Consider the following 22,247-nt stretch of genomic DNA (forward strand, 5'->3'; position numbering starts at 1 on the left):
ATTTTCTTCTGTCTAATTTCAAGTAATTGTTAAAATTGAATAATTCATTATCCCTTTAGTGGATATACGCACATGTTTGTCTATTCATAGAGAGTATTGAAGCCAAACAAGAGCAATATTGATAAAGTCCATACCAAGTTTCTAGACATAACTTTGTCCCCATTCCTAATTACCAAACATGTCTGAAGAGATTCATTTGGGTATCAACTATCAAATGACCAGGGTACTTGCTTCAAAATATGTGTATTGAAGGCTTGGAGTAGCAAGTTCTCAAGGTCAAAGGGAGACCCACTACAGGCTAAGGCAAAAGTTTCCTTTCTGAAGGTGATTTTTTGGGCATGATTAGAGCAATTACAAAACAAGGCCGAAAGGTTAATTGGGCTATGAACATCATCGTGATAGATATCAAGTTTGTTTTGAATCAGTTTCAATGTTAGTCTATTATTATTGCGCATAAAGAAGTCATTAATTTTGGTCATAACTTTGCTTGTTGGGCTTCCTCCAATCCTGTTTCCCTTTCTCATCTTCCTTCTTGGCATGGAGTAGGACGACGAATAAGTCACTTTTTCGTTTGATATTTCTTAATAAAATGTTTTAAAGGAGACCAGTGAAAGATTTACGGGCCATGGTAATGCTAGCTTTGAGGCTGAACTTGGTAAGTGGATCCTAGATGATGATTTGTTTGATAATCCATATGTCGAAACTTTTTTTACTAGAAGTAAAATAATAGATGTGGGTGCATTTTTAGCAAGATGGATAAAGCTTTGTTTGATCTAAATTGGCTCATTGCTCACCCTAAAACCTTGGTTGAATTTCTTCCTCCTGTTGTATTGGAAAATGCTGCCCTCTCCATTTCTTTTGCCTCAAAAATTTAAGTTTGACCCTAATCCATTCAATTTCTTTAATTTTTCGGACGATCAGGAGGGCTTCCTACAAGTTGTGGCTTAGGTATGGAATCAAAGGGTATTGGCACTTCCATGTTCATTCTTTTATCAAAAATTGTTATTGAAACCAAGCTCAAAGAGTTCAACCACTCTAGTTTGGGGTTTAGCTCAAAGGTTTAAATCTGTTAAGGCCCAATTGGATGCTACTCGTCAACTTATTAAATAATCCTGGGGTTGAAGAGCAGCAAGTAGCTAAAAGGGAATCACCCCATTTGTATCAATCAAGTAGTGTAGAGTAGAATGGGCTTTCTTCAAACAAAAATCAGGGGTCTCTTGGTTTAGGTTGGGGGATCAAAATAGTACATATTTCCTTAGTAAGTTAAAGCTAACAATTTGACATGCAAACCTCAAATCTAATAAGACTGCCAGAAAAATGCAGACAGGTCTGATAGTTGTCTCGTAAAAAAATTTTATCTATTTAGAGATGTACGAGCCATCCTTTGCAAAATCTTTACATTTCGACATCTTTGATGTGGTACTTACTATAACTAAAGTTTGAAATTGCAGGATAAGTTCCTTTCGGATATGACCATGAACTTAAAAACAATCTAATGCATAATAGATAGGCTAGTGATGTTTTGTTCTTTGGGTAGGTTTCCATTGTGCAGAGGAATTGTTATGATTTGTTATTTTGAAAGGGGAAAATCCTCTCACATTTGTTTACATCCACTATCTAACATTAATATCCACAATTGATACAAAAAATTTCGCATTTTAAAAATGTCCACATTTTACTAAATGAAAAAGGACGTAAAATAATGGACGTGAAAAAACGGATGTAAGAGTATAAAACCCATTTTGAAACTAACTTGGTGATTTCGTACACGTCTGTAATAAACAAACAGAGCCACCTCAATAAAAACAATTTTTCTTTGGTAACAATAAAAACAGTTTTGGCGTCTATGAATCACAATTACCCTAAATTTTGCTAGCAGCCAGAAAGAAATCCCAAAGATTTTCCTTCACTCTATGAATTATAAAACAGGATGGCCAGGGTGCACCACATAGATCATTATTTCTTTTTAATTATCGGATATTACACATTTTATTTTTTAAAATCCTTGAATTAATGAAACAAAACAACTAATAATAAACTGTTCACAGAACCTAACATAACACCAAAGGTCAAACACACAAAACAAGTCCAATTACATATAGGGGGGAAAATCTTCCTCCCTAAAATTTTTAGTTGTGCCAGAATACAGCTAGTTCAATCTGCAAATTCAAGAAATCAGAAGATCACTTATCAGAGATATATTGAAGATGGACCGGTTTACATTTAGACAAATTTCCATGCGCTCTACTTTTCCATTCCTTTTAGACCTCCAAAATTCAACTTGTAATCTAGCCAAGAGAGAGGCCAGTTATAATCCATAAACTTTGATTTAAGAAAGAGAAACCTCAACTTCGTAAATGGAGGTTTCTATGAAGAGCTGTCCATAAAATCATTCGAACATTAAGGGCGAACTACTACACAGGAAGAAGACAAACTCCTATCCAACCAAATTATGAGTTATTGACTTGAAATAAGACATCAAGCCTGTAATTTGTTAAATATAAAGGTCTGTATTTCCAACAATATTTTTATTATAAAAGAAATAATCTTAACTGATGCAAGAGGATCTTGCTTAAATTGACACTGAATTCCAAATGAATTTGAACATGTACTTTCAATTTTGAACTTCATTTCCTAGATTTTGCTACCCTAACCGACTCATAAGATACAGATCCAATTCTTATTAATTTTCCAAATAACAAAAAATTACAAGTAAAACCAATAAAAGAATATCCACTAGACTGAAATTTTATCTCTGTTGTACAATGCGGACATGTTTTGATAAGATATGGAGCAAATAACTGGATGGTTCTTTGGGAGGTAGAAAAATGAGCCCAATTTGGTTGGTTCACAAGACAAGTGTCAGTGAGTTTGGACCATACCTAATAAGATGTATCAAGACTAGAGATTGTCTTTCAGCCATCTTAGAGCTCCATTTGCAACAGACCTGCATGTTCCACAACTTTTAATTAATACTATATTCTATAATGATGAAGACAGAATTAATCCATAGAAAGAAGCCTATTGAATACAAAAACACAAGCATGAGAGAGAGACAAAAGTGTAACGATAAGTGCAGCAAGGTAACAGCATGCCACACTTACGTAAGTGTATAGATTCACTTGTAAGATCTAGTGATGTTGGCATACATAATATCTTTTCCTGGTCCCTACAGTAAGGACCATTGAGGAAAATTATGGGGAGGTTGTTTGCAAGGACTTTTTTCAGAAAGTTCTTGAATTTCAGTAGCATGGTAACATAAAACAGCAATTAGGTCTTGGTGAGTCTCTGGGCAGTAGAGTCTCAATGGTCTCAACATTAAAATAAAATTGATTGTAGTCTAAAGAGCCCAAAACGTTAAAAGGGGTTCACAAACTCAAACGAGGTTATAGTGGGAAATATGGCGCCTCATAGAGTAGCTAAGGTAGCCTAAAAAAAGTAGACCCAAAACAGAGCTAAATACTTGTGCCACATTCAAGCCCTTTGCTGGCAATTTTCAGCATAAAATAGAGGCTCAGATGAACCCCACAAAATACTGTTAGTCTGAAAGACATGATGGGAAAGATCCTTCTTTCTTGAAGTTTTTGAAGGATTAGAAGTTTAGAACTCAAAATGGCTGCATATTCCTCCAGTTGGAGAGGTAATGAATGCTGATGAGTTGGCAAGTAACCTCAGATGCTGTGTCTCGTCTCCTCCAATAATTTTCTTTTGGGAGCTCACTTCAAGGCATGGCACATTTGGTATTCCATTATAGAGAGTATACACAAGAGATTGACTGGCTGGAAGAGTCGGTAGACTCACTCTAATCTTTTTTGGCAGAAGTAGACTCACTCTAATCTAAAAGTACATTTTTCTAGCCTTTCAACGTATTTAATAATTTGAATACATTATTAAATACGTATTATAATAATTTTTGGGTAAAATTATTATAATAATTTGGTATTCCATTATAATAATTTTTTTTTCTTTGGGAAAACCCCAAAAAGGGGCTCCAGACCCTTTTTTTTTTTTTTTTTTTTTTTTTTGTTTTAAATTAATTTTATAGAGAGTTCTAACTTCTATGTTCGTTTTATTAAAAAAATAAACTTTTATGTTCGTTACTATGATACTTTATGATCTGTTTGGATGTTTAAAAAAGGAGGGAGAGTAGAGTAGAGGAAGGGAGAGTAATCACCTTGTTTGGAAGTTTTTTAAGGAAGAAGGGGGAGAAGTTTGGAGGGGTTTCAACTACCTCTAACTCCTCACATAATCCTATTCTGTGTTGCAGGTTTTTCATTTTATATTTCATATTGTCTTTTTAAGGCTGTCCTATCAGTAGCTGCCACGTAAGCGAGAAGAGTCAACACATAGCAAAATAATTTTTTTTTTTTTTGAGTAAAATAAGTATTGAAGTTTAAATCATCAGAAATTGGGAATTTAATTAAGCATTTTCAAATAGGGGTAAATTTGTCTATTTAAATAATTTCTTTTCCTTTCCATTCTAATTTTTAAAACATCCAAACAATGTGAAAAATAACTATTCCCCTCTACTCCCCTATCCACTACTCTCCTCCCCTCTACTTCCCTCTACTCTCCTCCCTCTCTAAACTTCCAAACAGTCCATTAATCTGCTTTTAATGATAGATTTTTATTATCAAACCAACAATCAATTTTTGACGTAGCCCCGAATCTCTTTTTCAACCCCCAGATACTTTACCAGTCGAGTTAACAGACAATTGAAAACACTGTTTTTGTGTAGTTTTAGTTATATGGTTTGAATCAAACATGCCCATAATTTTTCTGAAAATTCATTTAGTAAACGCGTATTAAAAGAAGAATTGTTTTCTACTCTCCACAAGCCTTATGCAAAACTAGCCTTTGAGCACGCGCTTACGTGCATGCTCAAAAACTCTTCTATTTTTTGGGTAAAATTTAATAATTTGAATTCATTATAATTTGGGATTACTACATTTTCCAATCACGAAATACCTAAGGGTGTGATGAGTGTTATGCATTTGTAGATGAAATATTTTTTTTCATCACACTCCTGGGTATTTTGTAATTGGAAAATGTAGTAATCCCAAATTATAGTGAATTCAAATTATTAAATTTTACCCAAAAGATAGAAGAGCTAAACTTTTTACAATCATATCCCCATCCATTTTGAAATGAATAGATCAATATTTGAACATTTTGTTTTTTTTTTTTACTACAACCATTTCGATATTTATTTAAATTATTGATAATACAACAAAATCCACCATTTTGAATAGAGTTAGAACTGTTTCATCAGTGGAGTTATCCTAAGAAGAAGTGTGAGAATCCTACTCCAAAAAATTCTTTCATACATCTCTCTATAAATGAATACATAGCCAAACATACTCCATTTGCTATTGAAGTGGTGTTCCATTATCGATACTTTGGGCAGTTACTTGGTCCGTTACATTATCAGCCAAACTTAAAGTCACAACCTCAAAAAGAGCAATGATCATTACAAAATATTTTCGAAACAAACCTAACTGAAAAATAGGGAAAAAAAAAGTTTATAAAAAGATGACATGAAAAGAAAGCACCAAATATGTACAACTTGAATTTTTATATAGTCAATATTATACAAATAGAGAAAAAAAAATTATAATAATACATCACGGGGGATTTTTTTTTTTTTTTTTTTAATGATAAATTTACTCTATTGGATATGTGCAAATTTGGAATGATATAAGTGCTGATTTCTGTTCCTAAGACTAAGAGCATCAAATCAATGAATTGTGGAAATAAATTGGAAAAGAGACCTGAGAAAGAGATAAAGAAGAAGAGATAAAAAAAGGGGGGGGGGGGGGGGGAGGGGGGGGGGTTAAGATTAGTAAAAAAAATTATGAAAACAAAAATACACAAACTAATAAATTAATAATTTTAACATTGTCAAAGGAAACAAACCTTTCTAAAATTGGAGATGATAATTAAGTGGGCAAAAAATTGATGAAATCCTAAAATCTATGAAAAGAACCTAAAAAGAGACGTGAAATATATATAAATAGAGATAGTGTATGCTTATATAATGAGAATAAGATAAAGAAGCAGAGATTTTTTTTAATTAAAAAAAAGTTAGATTTGGAAGTGGTGAACATGGGTACTATTTGAACTAAAACTGTTTAGTTTGAATTGTAGGAGTGGGAGATAAGTTTATCTAAAACCAAGGATTTTGAAGTTAAAAACTTGAGTCCTAATTTAAATGTGAGAGAAAAGGGGATAATAATAATTGTTAATGTTTTTATTTATTATTATTTTTTAATAAAAAGAATTTTATTAAAATTTCAATAGCAAAATACGGTGCTTGAGGAAATTGAAATTGATTGTGTAAGTAGGGAGGATGGTTTTGGTTTTGGACGTGGAGTGAGTTCTGGTTTTTTTTTTTTTTTTGGATAAGGATAAGGAAAAAAAAAGTAAGTTAAAAAAATAATAATAAAAAAAAACCAATTTAATGTGAAAGAGAGGAAAAAAAAGATCTTGTAAAAAGATTTTTTTTTTTTTTTTTAATGATGGAATAAGGATAATAATTATTAAAAAAAAAAAATGAGGGATAAGAATAAGGTTTTTTTTTCTATAAAAAGGGTAAGAGTTTTTTAAAAACCAACTAAACGTAAAGGAAAGGGGGAAAAAAGGAGATCTTGCAAAAGAGATTTTTTTTTTTAAATAAAAAGTAAAGAAAAAAAGAAGAAGAAGAGGAGAGTTGGTTGCCGTATTTTAATAGGAGTGATTGTAGCAAATTTGAATTTTAGTAGTGGTTTAGTGGATGTGAAGTTATTCTATAGTGGATTGTTTAAAAGTTAGAAATATAATTTTACTTGATTGTCCTCCAATTTTGTAACCCACTGAATCAATGTATCTCTTGTAGATAATCTGTTTAGCATGGCAAACAAAATTATAAACTCTAGTGTTGTTGGGATTGCCTTAGAGAACCAGATTGTATTATACCAATTTACTCTAGCCCTCTTGATTCAATTGCATTTCAAATTTTGAGAAATTTCCAGATATTGATTTAAGCCAAATTGGTTTGTCCTAGTTCTTTTTCTGTAACATGGTTAATTCAGATTGTATTTCTACTAGAGCATCTTATCTAGCAAGGGGGTCAACCCCAGTTGTAATCCTTCAAAACTCTAGAGAGTTTCATTTCAATGTTTCTTGCTGCATCATACACCATCCTAGGGACATATTTAGGGTAAAAATAGCCAAATACCACGTTTTGGTAAAATTTGTGGTAAACTAGCACTGTTTCGAAAATATGTAGAAATTTATCACTTTTTAGTACTCGAGTTTCACAAAATCGTGTTCTAAATAGCACTCAAGTTTCGTAAACACGAGTTCCTAGGTGAGTCGCCAGTGTGGTATTGCTGACCTAAAATTTGTGTAAGAAAAAAGGTAATATGGTACTCGATATTATGAAAATCAAGTACATCTTTATAGTACTCGAGCTTCACAAAGTCGAGTACCTTGTTTTTGCCCTTTTTCCCCTGCTTTTTGTATCTTACTGACTTCCTAACAAGGTCTAAGACTGGCACTGCTGCAAAATTTCCTAAAGATCCATCCTAGACCCATCTTTTTCTATACAGTCTTCTTTTCTTTTCTTTTCTTTTTTTTCCCTTTTTTTTTCTTTTTCTACCGCCTGCTACCATTAATTTTCTTTTGAGATGAGGACAACAACACATGTGATATTTGAGAACTTATCAGGCCTCAAGCCTAGTCTATTTAACCTTTCCTATTCACCCAAATCCACACTTTGGTAACTTGTGCAGAACCGAACCCAAAGGCCTAAAAATCTGCAGCTTCTTTTTATACTTAATGCAATAGAGCAAAGAAAAATCTGTAGGTACTTACCCTTAGATTTGTATTTTCTGAAATTTGTGAACTAAGTACCTACAGATTTGTACTTAGTTCACAAATTTCAGTGTACTTTTGCTTCTAGTATGTTGCAAGAAACAAGAAATAAATGGGTGAAAACTGAAAGTCGATAATGTAATTATCAACAACGTTACAACAACTAGAAGTGTTTTTCTTTATTTTTGTTTTTTTTTTTCATATAAGTGATTGGATTTGTATAAAGATTTTTGTTGTTGTTGTTGTTGTACTGGTCTGACAGAAGTGTTGCTAGCGTTTATAGTACTAATCTATGTTGCCACCGGCAAGTTTCGTGGGATCTAATTATTAAATTGTGAACATAAAATGATGTTCTCCAAGTTTCCAGGGAAACATGGGAGTACTGTTTCCTGTCCTTTGAGAAATTTGAGAATCTAATTAGGCATGGCATTTCCCTTTTCTTTCTCAATCATTCACTTTGGGATAAAATTTGAACCAATCCTATCCGCTCTTTTTTATGTTTGTTATTTATCATTTACTAATGGATTTCTATTTTATATAAATGAATTTGTACTTAGTTCACAAATTTTACAAAATACAAAACTAAGGGTAAGTACCTACAGATTTTTCTATGCTCTATGGCGTTAAGTGTAAAAAGAAGCTGCAGATTTTTAGGCTTTTGAGTTCAGTTTTGCACAAGTTACCGAAGTGTGGATTTGGGTGAATAGGAAAGGTCAAATAGACTAGGCTTGAGGCCTGAAAAATTCTCAAATATCACATGTGGTGTTGTCCTCATCTCAGAAGAAAAATTAATGGTAGCAGGTGGCAGAAAAAGAAAAAAAAAAGGGAAAAAAAAAGAAAAGAAAAGAAGATCGTATAGAAGAAGATGGGTCTAGGATGGATCTTCAAAAAATTCTGCAACAATGCCAGCCTTAAACCTTGTTAGGAAGTCAGTAAGATACAAAAAGCAGGGAGAAAAACAAGGTACTCGACTTTGTGAAGCTCAAGTACTATAAAGAAGTACTCGATTTTCATAATATTGAGTACCATATTACTTTTTTAAATACACAAATTACAGGTCAGTAGTGCCGCACTGGCGACTCACCTAGGAACTCGAGTTTACGAAACTCGAGTATTATTTATAACTCGATTTTGTGAAACTCAAGTACTAATAAAGTGGTAGATTGCTAAATATTTTCGAAACAGTGCTAATTTGCCACAAATTTTGCCAAAACATAGTATTTGACTATTTTCACCAGATATTTAGTGTATAAAAATACCAATAAGATGCCACCCGTCCAACCAGAGTACAACAGAGACCCCCTAACCAACTGCAAACTTTAGGAAATTCCTGGTTTTTTGAGTTTCACCAACTTCCTATAGTGGCTTGTTCATTCTTGAGAAATTTTTGCTGTCCAAAAACTCCTATCCCTCAGTAAATTGTTCTTCACCCATGCCACTAACAAATAACCACCTTTCGCAAAGAGATTCATCATATGTGCTTCAAGAAAGCAGCTTTATTCCCTTCCTCAAACCTTACCAACCCAAGTTCACCTTTACTCTTAGGCAAGCTAACTAGACACCTGTTGGGTTATACATTAGCCTAAGTTAATTAACCAATTAACCAAATTGATTAATTAGTCCAAATTACATGGAAATTCAATTATGACACAATCAAATCACCAAACTAAATAGAGTGCAGCATAAAATAAGCTTATCGCAAAAATTTGATCACGATGGAGAAAACCCTCACAAGCAAAACCCCACTACATCCCTCAAAAATATATATAAAATAAATATAGAATGTCATCAATGATTTAGAAAAAACCAAAAATACATCAAAAACCTCACTGCATCTCTCAAATTACCTTCTTATCACAATGGACAAAGGTATATCACAATGAAGCAAAAGACTCATTGTCATAGGAAGAAACGACATCATCAAAACCATAAACCAAAGAAGTGGGAGAGTTGACATATTCATTACTGCAAGTATTATATTATATTTGCTTGGTAAACATTGAGGTCAGTGAATCCTTGAACCACCCGGATGGTTAGCTTTACCAATAACAATTGAGCTAGGACACTTACGACAAATATTAAATTAGTTGACTCACACAAGCATGAATGATTCTTTTAATTGCTACAACAAGACGAAAGATAAATGAAACTAGGTTTCATTTTTGGATACAGGTTTGTCTAGTTACATTTAGGAATAGCCTTAGTAACATGGGCATGTACATGTTGGAAAAACATGGTTTGTATCTCATACAAAATATATGCAGCGGAAAATTAACGGATCTACTTCATTCACAATTGATAACATGGACTATGTAAATTTCAGAATTTAAGAACAAGAGGCGCACCTTAAAGCGGTGAATTTCAAAACAAAGATCAGAAGCACTTGGGAACACTTTTAATCTTCACCCCAATTCCACTAACGCCCAAGAAGTGTGGTCTATCAATCAGTTCAAGGTAGAATAAGAGAGTGGCTTTCACTCACACATACACACAATTTTCAATAATGTCTCTCATAAAAATCTGTATGTTTCTTCCCTTGTATTTAATTGATTATCTAATTGGGCTAGCCTTTTAGGTCTTTCCAATTGGGCTTAAGTGTGTTGTTTGGAGTGGGACCAAAAGGGACCAATAAGACACTAGCTCCAATGGGCTTTGGGCTGTTCTGTCAACTCTTGACAAGTTCAAAGTTACCATTAATTATATTTGATACCACTATATAAATATAATTGCACTCTAGGCCTTATTTATAAATTATATCCGAAGACTTTATTGTACATGCAACCCCTTTATAAAATATTCGTAGTAATACAAAGTCATGAATGTAAACTGCCATTTTAAAGATTACTACATCTTAATTCCTTGAGTACTCGATTTAATCTTTTAAGTTATTCGTCATATATTTATGAAATCCAATTCCATAAATATATACTTTAGTAACTCTTTACTAAAGTGGTCAGGTCTAATACTCTGAATAACCAAACCCATTAAAATTTTCTCAAGGGAATATTTTATATCTCTGTTAAGAGATTATGAATTCTATCTTGAGAATATATGTTCCATCAATACTAAATGTGGCTGCCCAACATACTGAGGTTTTGATCGTGACTTTAGATCTCACTCCTGATATATCAAAGCAACCTACATCTCATAATCAGATCCATTATTCTCTCAGGATTAAGAGTTCATGTAAATATAAGTCGTGAGATTCATTATTCATTTGACAGTTGTTAGGATAATAATAAAAATCATAGCGGTCCAGTTCAATATGTCTTAACTCTTAAAACATATCAACATACCAACTACAAGTCTCCACTTCCATGATCAAGACAAATCATCTTAGTTGATAACTTATAGTCTTCATAGAAGAAATACCCAATTTCATCACCAACAACGAACTAAAATTCTGAGTTTACAAAGAACTTATGATTTATATCTTCTGTGACTAAATCACATACTAAGCATCTCATGGACTATATGATGACATTAAGTTATACATAATATCATACATAGCATCATAAAATAGGATTTAAGGGCACACATCCTAACAATCTCCCACTTGCCCTAAAGACTATTATGCACTAATCTAACTCCCATTTCCTCTAAATGTGACTCAAAAGTCTCCCACATAGCATCATTATCTAATTTAGAATTATATAATTCATGCTTATGAGGAGTTAAAATATAAAGACCATCAACAATATTACCAGAACAGATAAACATTTTACCCTTCTTTATTACAACATTGTCTTTTAGGATAACACAATATCCATGCTTACCTAAATAAGTTGCAAAAATTAAATTCTTACGAACATTAGGTGCATATGGACAGTCTTCTAATATTAAAACCCTAGATTCAAAGCATAAATTAAACATTCCAACAGCTACAACTGGAATCTTGCTCCCTTCAGCCAAAGTAAGAAACAATTCTCCTTCATTCAGCTTTCTGGTCTCCTAGAACCCCTACAAAGAATTGCAAATACGATTAGCACAACTTGAATTCACACACTAGGAATCCGTGGGATTTTATACTAAACATATTTCAAGAAGGAATGTACTTTTCATACCCTTATTATTGGCAGCTCTGAATTTTGGACAATTCCTCTTCCAATGTCCTTTCTCGCCATAATGGAAACACTTTCCTCTAGTTTTCTTTCCTTTGTTGGCAACTCCTAAGGCAATTTGTTTACCATCTTGCTTGGTGAAGTCCTTCTTCTTCTTCTTCTTCTTCTTACCCTTGCCTTTCGACTTAGGTTGAGAAGTAGAAGTTTCAGCCATATTAGCATCAACACTGGATGTACCATGAATGCCTTCCACCGCTACCAACTCATTCATTAATTCAGACAATGAATAAATATTTTCGTTCATATTATAATTAAGTCTGAATTCCATAAATGATTCTGGTAGTGACTGGAGTATCATATCCACTTGGGATTCTCTATCAATATCAACACCTAAAACTTCCAGTGTATTCAGATTAGAGATCATCTTAAGACAATGCTCCCTCATTGAAGTACCTTCAGCCATTTTGGAATTATAAATTTGTCTCATAGTTTCTTGCCTTGTAGAACGGCCTTGCTCACCAAACATCTCCTTCAGACTTAGCATAATGTCCAAAGCTAGTTCTACATCCTACATTTAATGTTGTAAAACATTTGAAATAGATGCTAGGATATAACACTTGGCCATCTCATTAGATTTCTGCCAACGTTCATATCGTTGTTTTCCCTCAAGAGGAGCATCTAATAATGAAAAGCTAGGACAAGGTTAAGCAACCACATATTTGTGCTCTTCAGCAGTAAGAACAATGTCCAAATTTCTTTTCCAGTCAACATAATTGGATCTAGTCAATTTGTTTTGATTAAGAATAGTAACAAGTGGGCTAAATGCTGCCATGATCAAATCTGAAAATGATAAACATGAATATAATGAGTAAACTGGACATTATCAATTTAGCATATAAACATATAATATGGAACTTTAATAAAACCATAATATAATATATGCAACGACAACTCAATCCATGTCTATAATTCCTTGGTAGCAAGTTTATTATAAACACATTAATTGATTGAGAACTATTCTCATTATTAGTGCTATCATGATAACTCTTATCAAACACTAATAATATGCTGTATTAATTTTAGCCTCTAAGAAATAATGATATAGCTCCTTTTAGAGGTTAACATTACACTTAGTCTAGTGTACACCATTATCTAGAATCATGTGTAGCCACATTTGATCTCCCTTATAATGTTTAAACTTGTAGTACCATGGAACAAAACACCCTCCTTTGTGATCACGAGGCATATACGTCAAGACAAGGTGCATGTCCACACTACTTTAAATAGGTAAGTTCAATCTTGTAGTATAAAGTAAACACCCTCCTTTGGGATCGCGAGGCATATACGCCAAGACGAGGTGCTTACCCACACTACTATGAACTTATAATGGAGGCTGTGAGATCCAACCCTTGTATCTCTCTCCCACTAGATGTTTTAAATTAAAGGTTTTAACTTAGAAATCATGTGTAATCTAATCACACATTGCCTTGCACTTTTAAACTTGAAAGCACTTAGAAAAATTTAAAAATTTCCTTCTTTTGATCGATCAAATGTGCCCCTCAATCGATCGAAAAAGAACATTCGATCGATCGACTAGCAATCGGGTATTAATTGAATCAAGCAGATTCGTCGTTTTTTCACTCGATCGATCGAAGGTAATTTTCGATCGATAGAATCTCGTGAAACTCAAATTTCCAAAATTTTTCTAAGGTAGTTTTCAACAATTTTTCTTGAATAAACAACAATCATATGAACATAATAGACAGAAATTCAAATCAAAATTGAATTCCATTGATGCTATAACCTTGAAGTTCAAATTAACTCACTTAATATCAAACTTAAACAACATCATAACATCAATATCAGTTATCATCAAAATATAATTTCATTCACCATGTAGAAAATTAACTGCATAACCTTCTAACATCATGAAACTATCAACTTAATTCCAAAACTCATAAAATATGTTATACAAATTCGAAATTGAAAACTTGGCTCTAATACCAATTGTTGGAAAAACATGGTTTGTATCTCATATAAAACATACACAACGGGAAATTAACGGATCTACTTCATTCGCAATTGATAACATATACTCAAGAACAAGAGAGCGTACCTTGAAGTGATGAATTTCAAAACAAAGATCAGAAGCACTTGGGAACACTTTTAATCTTCACTCCAATTCCACTAACACCCAAGAAGTGTGGTCTCTCAATCAGTTCAAGGGAGAATAAGAGAGTGACTTTCACTCACACATACACACAATTTTCAATAATGTCTCTCATAAAAATTTGTATGTTTCTTCCCTTGTATCTAACTGATTATCTAATAAGGCTAACCTTTTGGGCCTTTCTATCAACTCTTGAAAAGTCCATAGTTACTATTAATTATATTTGATACCACTATATAAATATAATTGCACTCTAGGCCTTATTTATAAATTATATCCCAAGACTTTATTGTACATGCAACTCCTTCATAAAATATTCGTTGTAATACAAAGTCATGAATGTAGACTGCTACTTTGAAGATTACTACATCTTAATTCCTTGAGTACCCAGTTTAATCGTTTAAGTTATTCATCATATATTTATGAAATCCAATTCCATAAATATATAATTTAGTAACTCTTTACTAAAGTGGTTAGGCCTAATACTCTGAATAACCAAACCCATTAAACTTATCTCAAGGGAATATTTTATATCTCCGTTAAGAGATTATGAATTTCATCTTGAGAATATATGTGCCATCAATACTAAATGTGGCTGCCCAACATACTGAGGTTTTTGATCATGACTTTAGATCTCACTCCTGATATATCAAAGCAACCTACATCTCATAATCAGGTCCATTATTCTCTCAAGATTAAGAGTTCATGTAAATATAAGTCGTGAGATTCATTATTCATTTGACAGTTGTTAGAAGAATAATAAATCTCACAGCGGTCCAGTTCAATATGTCTTAACTCTTAAAACATATCAACATACCAACTAGAAGTCTCCACTTCCATGATCAAGACAAATCATCTTAGTTGATATGTTATAGTCTTCGAAGATGAAATGCCCAATTTCATCACCGACTACAAACTAAATTCTGTGTTTATAAAGAACTTATGATTTATATCTTCTGTGACTAAATCATATACTATGCATCTCATGGACTATATGATGATGTCCCAATATTCATGTTACTATTATTTTAGATAATAATAAAACAACTTTATTAATCACAACATTAAGTCATACATAATGTCATACATAGCATCATACAATAGGATTTAAGGGCACATATCCTAACAGTACATTCTACCATTTGTCCTAAAAAAACATGGGCATATACATACCACACATTCATACATAATATTGCATTTTAGTATTTATCTGGCTTCCATCACAGAAATTGTGACACTATTTATGGAATAGTTTTTTGGCTTAATTTCTAAAACCCCCAAGTCTTCTGCAATTATGCTGGTAAAAAATGCAGGTTGTTTTGGAGAAGATAGTTTAAGAGTTTCATTTGAAAGCATAGAAACAACATCTGGCATGGTGGGTCTATCCTTTGCCTGATCCTGTACGCAAAAGAGACCAATGTGAATGCATCTCAATGCTTCAAATGGAGGCCGTGATTCCTCTAGTATTGTTGGGTCTATTAGCTCCAAACTTTTACCTTCATTCCATAATTGCCATGCCTGATACAAGTCCAATTGTTCATACAATGCTAACCATTAAGTTCAAAAGTCCATGTATTGGTTAAGAAGGGTTAACTGAGAAACTTACATATCCTATAAGGTTGAGTGGATCCTCAAAGTGATAGCGACTATTGTTTTTCTTGCCACTAATGATTTCTAATAGTAGAACCCCAAAACTGAATACATCGGTTTTTATCGAAACAACACCATTCATTGCATACTCCGGGGACATATAACCACTGAAGTAAAAAGTGACCAATGAACTTTAGCATAAACAAACAAATATATACATGTGCACATACAGAGAAATATAATTAAATTATGCTTGCTTGAAATGAAATGCATACTTACTATGTTCCAACAACCCTGTTTGTGTTTTCTTCTAATCCTTTCGACCCAAATATTTTTGCCATGCCAAAATCAGATATTTTCGGATTCATCTTCTCATCAAGCAAAATGTTTCTTGCTTTTAAATCCCGGTGAATTACTCTTAGTCTTGAATATTTGTGGAGATAAACAAGTCCTTGAGCAATGCCTTCAATTATGTTGAAGCGTGTCCTCCAACTTAATAAATACTTTTTTGTAGAATCTGATAGCAAGCAAATGATTAAGTGTTGTTTTGACTTTATATAAAAGAAAGGAAAAATCTTCACAAAAGTAAACTTTCCTAATCATTAACCATGTCTTACCAAAGAGGAAGAAGTCTAAACTTTTGTTGAGCATGTACTCATAGATTAGTAGTTTTTCTTCTTCTTGAATGCAAAACCCTAAAAGCCTAACAAGATTAGTGTGTTGGAGCTTGGCAATAAGAATCACTTCATTCTTGAACTCTACTAATCCCTGCCCAGAACTTCTTGAAAGTCTTTTTATTGCTATATCTGGTCCATCAGATAATTTACCCTGAAAGTATATTGTATTTGTCATACTCATATCATCTTAATTCAATCTCTGGTTACATTATTTAATTTTGTATCAAGATTCTTCCTAGCAATTGGGCTCACCTCAAGTATTAATTTATTGACCAGACAAAATGGCTATGAGAGAGAGAAAGAGAGAGAGAGAAGAATTAACCTTATAAACTGGTCCAAAGCCACCTTCTCCTAATTTATTTTCAGTTGAGAAATTATTTGTAGCTACAGAAATGCTTTCAAAGCTGAAGATTTGCAACTCATGTCTAGCTTGTCCATCTTTATTTTGTTTCTTCACTTTGTCATGTACCGTGGAAGGTATTGCATTACCTCCAATTTCTTGTATGAGCAATTTTTGTTTCTTTTTTCTCTCCCCTAATTAACATACATAAAATATTAGTTGATTTTTTTTCCTACTTGATCATTAGTAATATATCTAAAAATCTATAGTAGGAGCATCAATTACCTTCCACTCTGCATTTTTTCCATTTTGCGTTGCCTAAGAAGCACAACAACGAGATAATAATTGCCCCTACTGCCATGATTAGCCATATCCACCACCTGTTCAGCCGCCTGTTTGCTACGTTTTTCTTTTTTTGATAACCGTTTGCTACGATTTTTTCTACAAGGGCAAACATATTTTCAATAATACTACCAATAGTATTTCTATTCAGTTTTCTTTTTCTTGTGATTTACTATGATTTAAGTTGCATGATTGCTTGTGCTTTAGAAATCAAAATAAGACTCACAAAATTCATTGTTTCTCTTTGACCCCTAGAGGCTTAAGATCATTTGAGATTGAGCCTCTTTGTGGTTGTACAGAATTTTGATTCTATACATTCTCAAAGTTTCCCTTTAGTCCTAAAACCTAAGTTAACAATATCGTTCACTTTGGAGTCCATACCTCTTGCAGCTTTGTTTCTTCCAATCACAAAGTAAGGGTCATTGGTGTGATGAGATGAGGGCTATCCTTGAAATCTCACATGGTTTAGGTATGGTAAAAAGGAATGCCTTATATATGAGTTAAATATCCAAAATATGAACAACACATTTTTTTTTTCTTGCACTTTACTAGGGAGAAACAAAGCTGTGAGGGGTATGGACTTCAAAGTGGACAATATTGTTGAAATGAGGATTGGGGCATTAGATTCAAAATCTAGGTTCTTCAAATATTAATTATATCAATTTTTTCCTTCAATTTTCAAAAATTAAGTTAATAGTATATATGTTATATCTACATGTAATACATCAATAATATGCACATTAATTTGATTAGTCTCAAGCATGAATTAATTAGACTTACCAAGGAAGTATATTGTCCATCGCTTACTAGCATCTATCGAAGCAATTCCAGGCCCTGTGCTCCAAATCTCACAGCCAGTTTGATTCTCTTCATTTGTAGATGCATAGGCAACACAAGAACAATTGTTCAAGCACTTGGTCTTACAATCCATAAGGGTCAGGTTGTCACCTTCATTAAACTTGAATCCATCATCATGCCATGAACCGAAAACTCGAGAAAATGTCTCATTAAGGCTCCTGCATTGAAGATTCACTTTGGCCACACATCCTTCATTTAAATAAGAGGAATCAGAAGTACAATTAACTATAGCGCCTTTATCATCAGAAAGTACTCCCATGTAATTTATCGATAACTGTGGGGAATATTTGTCCGCAGCAGAGTAGCTGAAGTATGTTTCATTCTCATTCGATGTGTAGTCAAAACTGTAGTTGGAATTTGTTAGGCGAAATGAAGATGAGTTGACATACCCACTTGTCCAGTAGATGTCCCCGTGCAACAAGATGACCAATTGATCTGTACGATTAGGATGGAGGCCAAAGGTAAAGTTTCCTGAGGCGGGTACCTCCTGGCTTCTCCATGATGTTAGAAACCATCTCTGCCCCGTTTTTCGGTTTACTCCAAGTTTCATTCCTGGCAGAAGTACGTGACTAGGATAATCAAAACTTTGCCACAATTGTCGCCCTGAACTGATTTCACTCAGTACAAAATTGCAAGTATCAAGTAGAACAGCACTTACATTACTAGCTTCATGTCCGGAGTACAGTACAAAAGGAAGATCTCCACTGTTTATAATTTTCAATTCCCCGTTATCATCGATGGTGAGACTTCTAGCACTTTGGGATGGCTTGTCACCATTGGCAACCCACACAGTATTGTTTTCACGGAAACGATTGTCGTTGTACCATATTCCTATGTAGCTGGGACCACCTAAGATGAAGTTGATGAATCCGATTTTAACTTTTCCACTAGCTGAATATAATTCTTTTAGAAATACGAGTTCTTGTCCTTGCACTAAGGTAGTTGGCAGCTGGGACTGGGAACTGGATGGCCCTAAGTAAAATAGCAAACATAAAAGACTGAGGATAAGCTTTCGCATTTTGTTTGCCATAACTAACAGTCTTTGATTTTTTGGTGAGATCTTGTGGTAGAGGAAGAGATCAGTTCATATTTAAGTGCAAATATGGCAGAAGAAGCTCTCTTGCAAGAGGCAGGTGAAAAGCCTAGACTAAAAATCCTGGAAGCCAGAAACAATGACTTGGATCATTTCAAATTGACCATTTGACTTTGTCACGCGCAAACCCAACCAAGAGGGCAACAATAGTTGCACACTTAAAAGATTTTCACCTTAATTACAAATATGCAAGGCCTTCAAAGTGCATTAATAAACCTCAACAATTGTCATATTAAATCAAATCCAATATATATATATATATATATAGATAAATATATATATATAAATCTATATATATAATAATAGGTAAAGCTAATAGAAAATCTAATTAAATTTCACATTAGAATTCAATTAGAGTCTAATTTTGCGCTGTGTTTCATCTAATCTAAATTTTAAATTTTTGTGCCAAGTAAGTTAATTCAATGTAAAAATTGGATTTCAATTAGAGTTTAATTTTGTGCCACATGTCCCATCTATTTTTTTTTTTTTTAATTTTTGTGCTAAATGAGTTAATTTAGTGTAGAAAACGAAGAGTCCAATATAAATAAACCATAAATACCCTAATCAAATAATTAAAAACAATTCAAATTTATAAGTTATTTGTAAGTTATTTTTGAACTAATGAGCATAATTTTATACCGTTTTTATTTAGATATTTTGTATATGAAGATATTGAATGTAACAAACTGTAATTATGCTGAACAATTCCATACACACATACCCTTTCAATTTAGGAAATACTATTTGACCAGTTTATTGTTTTATTTTGTGTTGTATTTAGTAGAATTTCGAAAACAATAATTATGAATTGATATTGTATATGTAATTTATATATCTATCTATCTATATATATATATATATATATAATAATAGGTGAAGTTGAGATAAACTTAAATTAAAATTCCAAATTAGAGTTCCAATTTTGCGCTGTGTGTCCTGAATTATTTATTTTTAAAGAGTTTTATTTCTTAATTTTAGAATCAAATGTGAGACCACATCATAAATATTCATCCAAGTGAGTTATTAAGTACAAAAATTAAAGAGTCTACAATAAATGAATCATAAAAAAAAAATAAAAAAAAAAATAAAAAAAAAAGTGATTCACAATAAATAAATAAAAAATGGAAAATTTAAATTTTATATCTAATAATATCCTTACAAAATTTTTTAAAGAGTTAACCAAATATAAAAATGACTATCAATAGTATTTAAATTATATATATAGGAATTACATTATGTATCTTATTGTATATTTTTAAGTGTATCCATGCATATGCATGGTTACAAGCTAATATATCTATATATATATATATATAGGTAAAACTTAGAGAAAATCCAATTTTGCACCATGTGTCTTAAATTATTCATTTTTAGAGAGAGTTTTATTTCTTAATTTTGGAGTCAAATGTGGAACCACGTCAAAAATATTCATCCAAGTGAGTTATTACGTACAAAAACCAAAGAGTCTAGAATTAATAAACATAAAAATAAAAATAAAATGGACAATTTACATTTTCTACCTAATAATGTCATTTAAAGACTTTTTAAAGAGTTAAAAAAATATATATGAATGACTATCAATAATATTCAAATTATATATGTAAGAATTATACTATGCATCTTAATATATATATTTTAAATATATCCATGCATCCATGCATATGAATGTGGTTACAAGCTAATCTATATATAAATATCTAAAAAATGAGACATAGAATTTAATGTTGCTATATTTTTGTTGAGCCACCTCATCAGCCATGTCATACTTAAAAAAATTCCTTTATGATTTTTCTATTTAATTTTATAAAAAATAATCAAATACAGTTCATGGACAAACCTATTAATGCACTCAATTACCATTCAACATATTACCACTACAAGAATTTTGGTCTTTTGCGACCAATGTTTTAGTGACGACCAAAAATTAGTCACTATTAGGCACACATTAGCGACAATAATATATGGTTGTCGCTAATAAGTGCATAGTAGCAACAACACTAACATCGTCACTAATAATTTGTCGCTAAAGCCATGGAGGGAATTTTATTTACTTTTGGAAAATGGAGGGAAACTTTTAGCAACGATAATAAATTTTGTAGCGACGACATTTATGTCGCTAAAATAAGGTTTATTTTAACGACAACATCTACCATCGCTAATAATCATCTTTAGTGACGACCTTGTGTTTCGTTGTAGATATGTGGCCAAAAATATATAGTAAATATATTATATATACGCTTTATTTATTAGCGACGACACATTGGTCGTCGCTATTAGTAGGCAATTAGCGACGATATAATTTGTCGTCTCTGATAGTCACCTTTTAGCAATGACATAACATGTTGCCGCAAATATATCTACCAAAATATAATGGAGGGAAAAATTTTCACTCTCACAAAGTGGTGGGAATTATTGGAGGGAAGGAGATTATATATTAGTAACGAATTAGGTCATCACTATAAGGGATTTTTTAATGAAGACAAAGATTGTCATCACTAATACGTGGCCAAAATAATTTTGATATAATATGATTTTTTTTTTTTTATCAAAACCTCCAAATGCCTCTTAAAAATATTTAAAATGATATAAATTCCTTTAAAATATATGAAATTATTAAAATTCCATTAACCACATCAAAATGACCAAAATACCCCCAAATTTATATAATGACCAAAATAACCTTGAAACCTCTAAAGTAATTTAAAACTCTCAAATGCGTTAAAAAGAAAAAAGAAAAAAAATGAGACAAGGGAGGGCTTGTTGCTTCAAAATACTCCTAAATCATAATGTTACCCATTTGAAACTCGAAATCGATAAAATAACAAAAATCGAGAAACTTCTGATTCAACTCAAAATACTGACTAATACCCATGGTTATTAAAATATGAATCGTATCATAAATCAATTTTTGTTTTTTTCTGTATCATGTGTCATAAGAAAGGCATTAGTCAATATTTACCAAATTAATAAATTCATTATAAATATATGAAGGTATATTCATTATAAATTCATAATATATTCAACTAGTAACCCATTCAATCATCAATTTAATATTTACCAAAAGTAACTAAATAAATCAAATGAAAATATATTTACAACATACATATTCAAATTGATTAAAATCAAAAATAATATTACATGATATATGAGCCAAAATAATAATTTTTTTTTTATCATTCTGCTAAATCAACTTTACCTAAGTCAATATTAACATGATGTTCATCATCTTTCAAAACTATTTCTTCATTGACATTTTCTAACA

The 22,247-nt window shown here is 32.2% G+C and overlaps 1 protein-coding gene across 1 annotated transcript; it reads right to left on the bottom strand.

Annotated features, from left to right (window-relative positions):
• Positions 1–15,284: 15,284 nt before the first annotated feature.
• Positions 15,285–18,910, bottom strand: LOC126728077 (G-type lectin S-receptor-like serine/threonine-protein kinase CES101). The gene is made up of 7 exons (XM_050433950.1): positions 17,811–18,910; positions 16,978–17,177; positions 16,675–16,886; positions 16,293–16,503; positions 15,955–16,192; positions 15,692–15,842; positions 15,285–15,603 (listed from the first exon to the last, which is right to left on the bottom strand). Exons 1-7 carry the CDS (start codon positions 18,908–18,910, stop codon positions 15,292–15,294), a joined length of 2,424 nt encoding a protein of 807 aa, XP_050289907.1. The 3' UTR covers positions 15,285–15,291.
• Positions 18,911–22,247: the final 3,337 nt, after the last annotated feature.

This window comes from Quercus robur, chromosome 5, assembly GCF_932294415.1.
Source record: "Quercus robur chromosome 5, dhQueRobu3.1, whole genome shotgun sequence".
Classification (NCBI taxonomy): Eukaryota; Viridiplantae; Streptophyta; class Magnoliopsida; order Fagales; family Fagaceae; genus Quercus; species Quercus robur.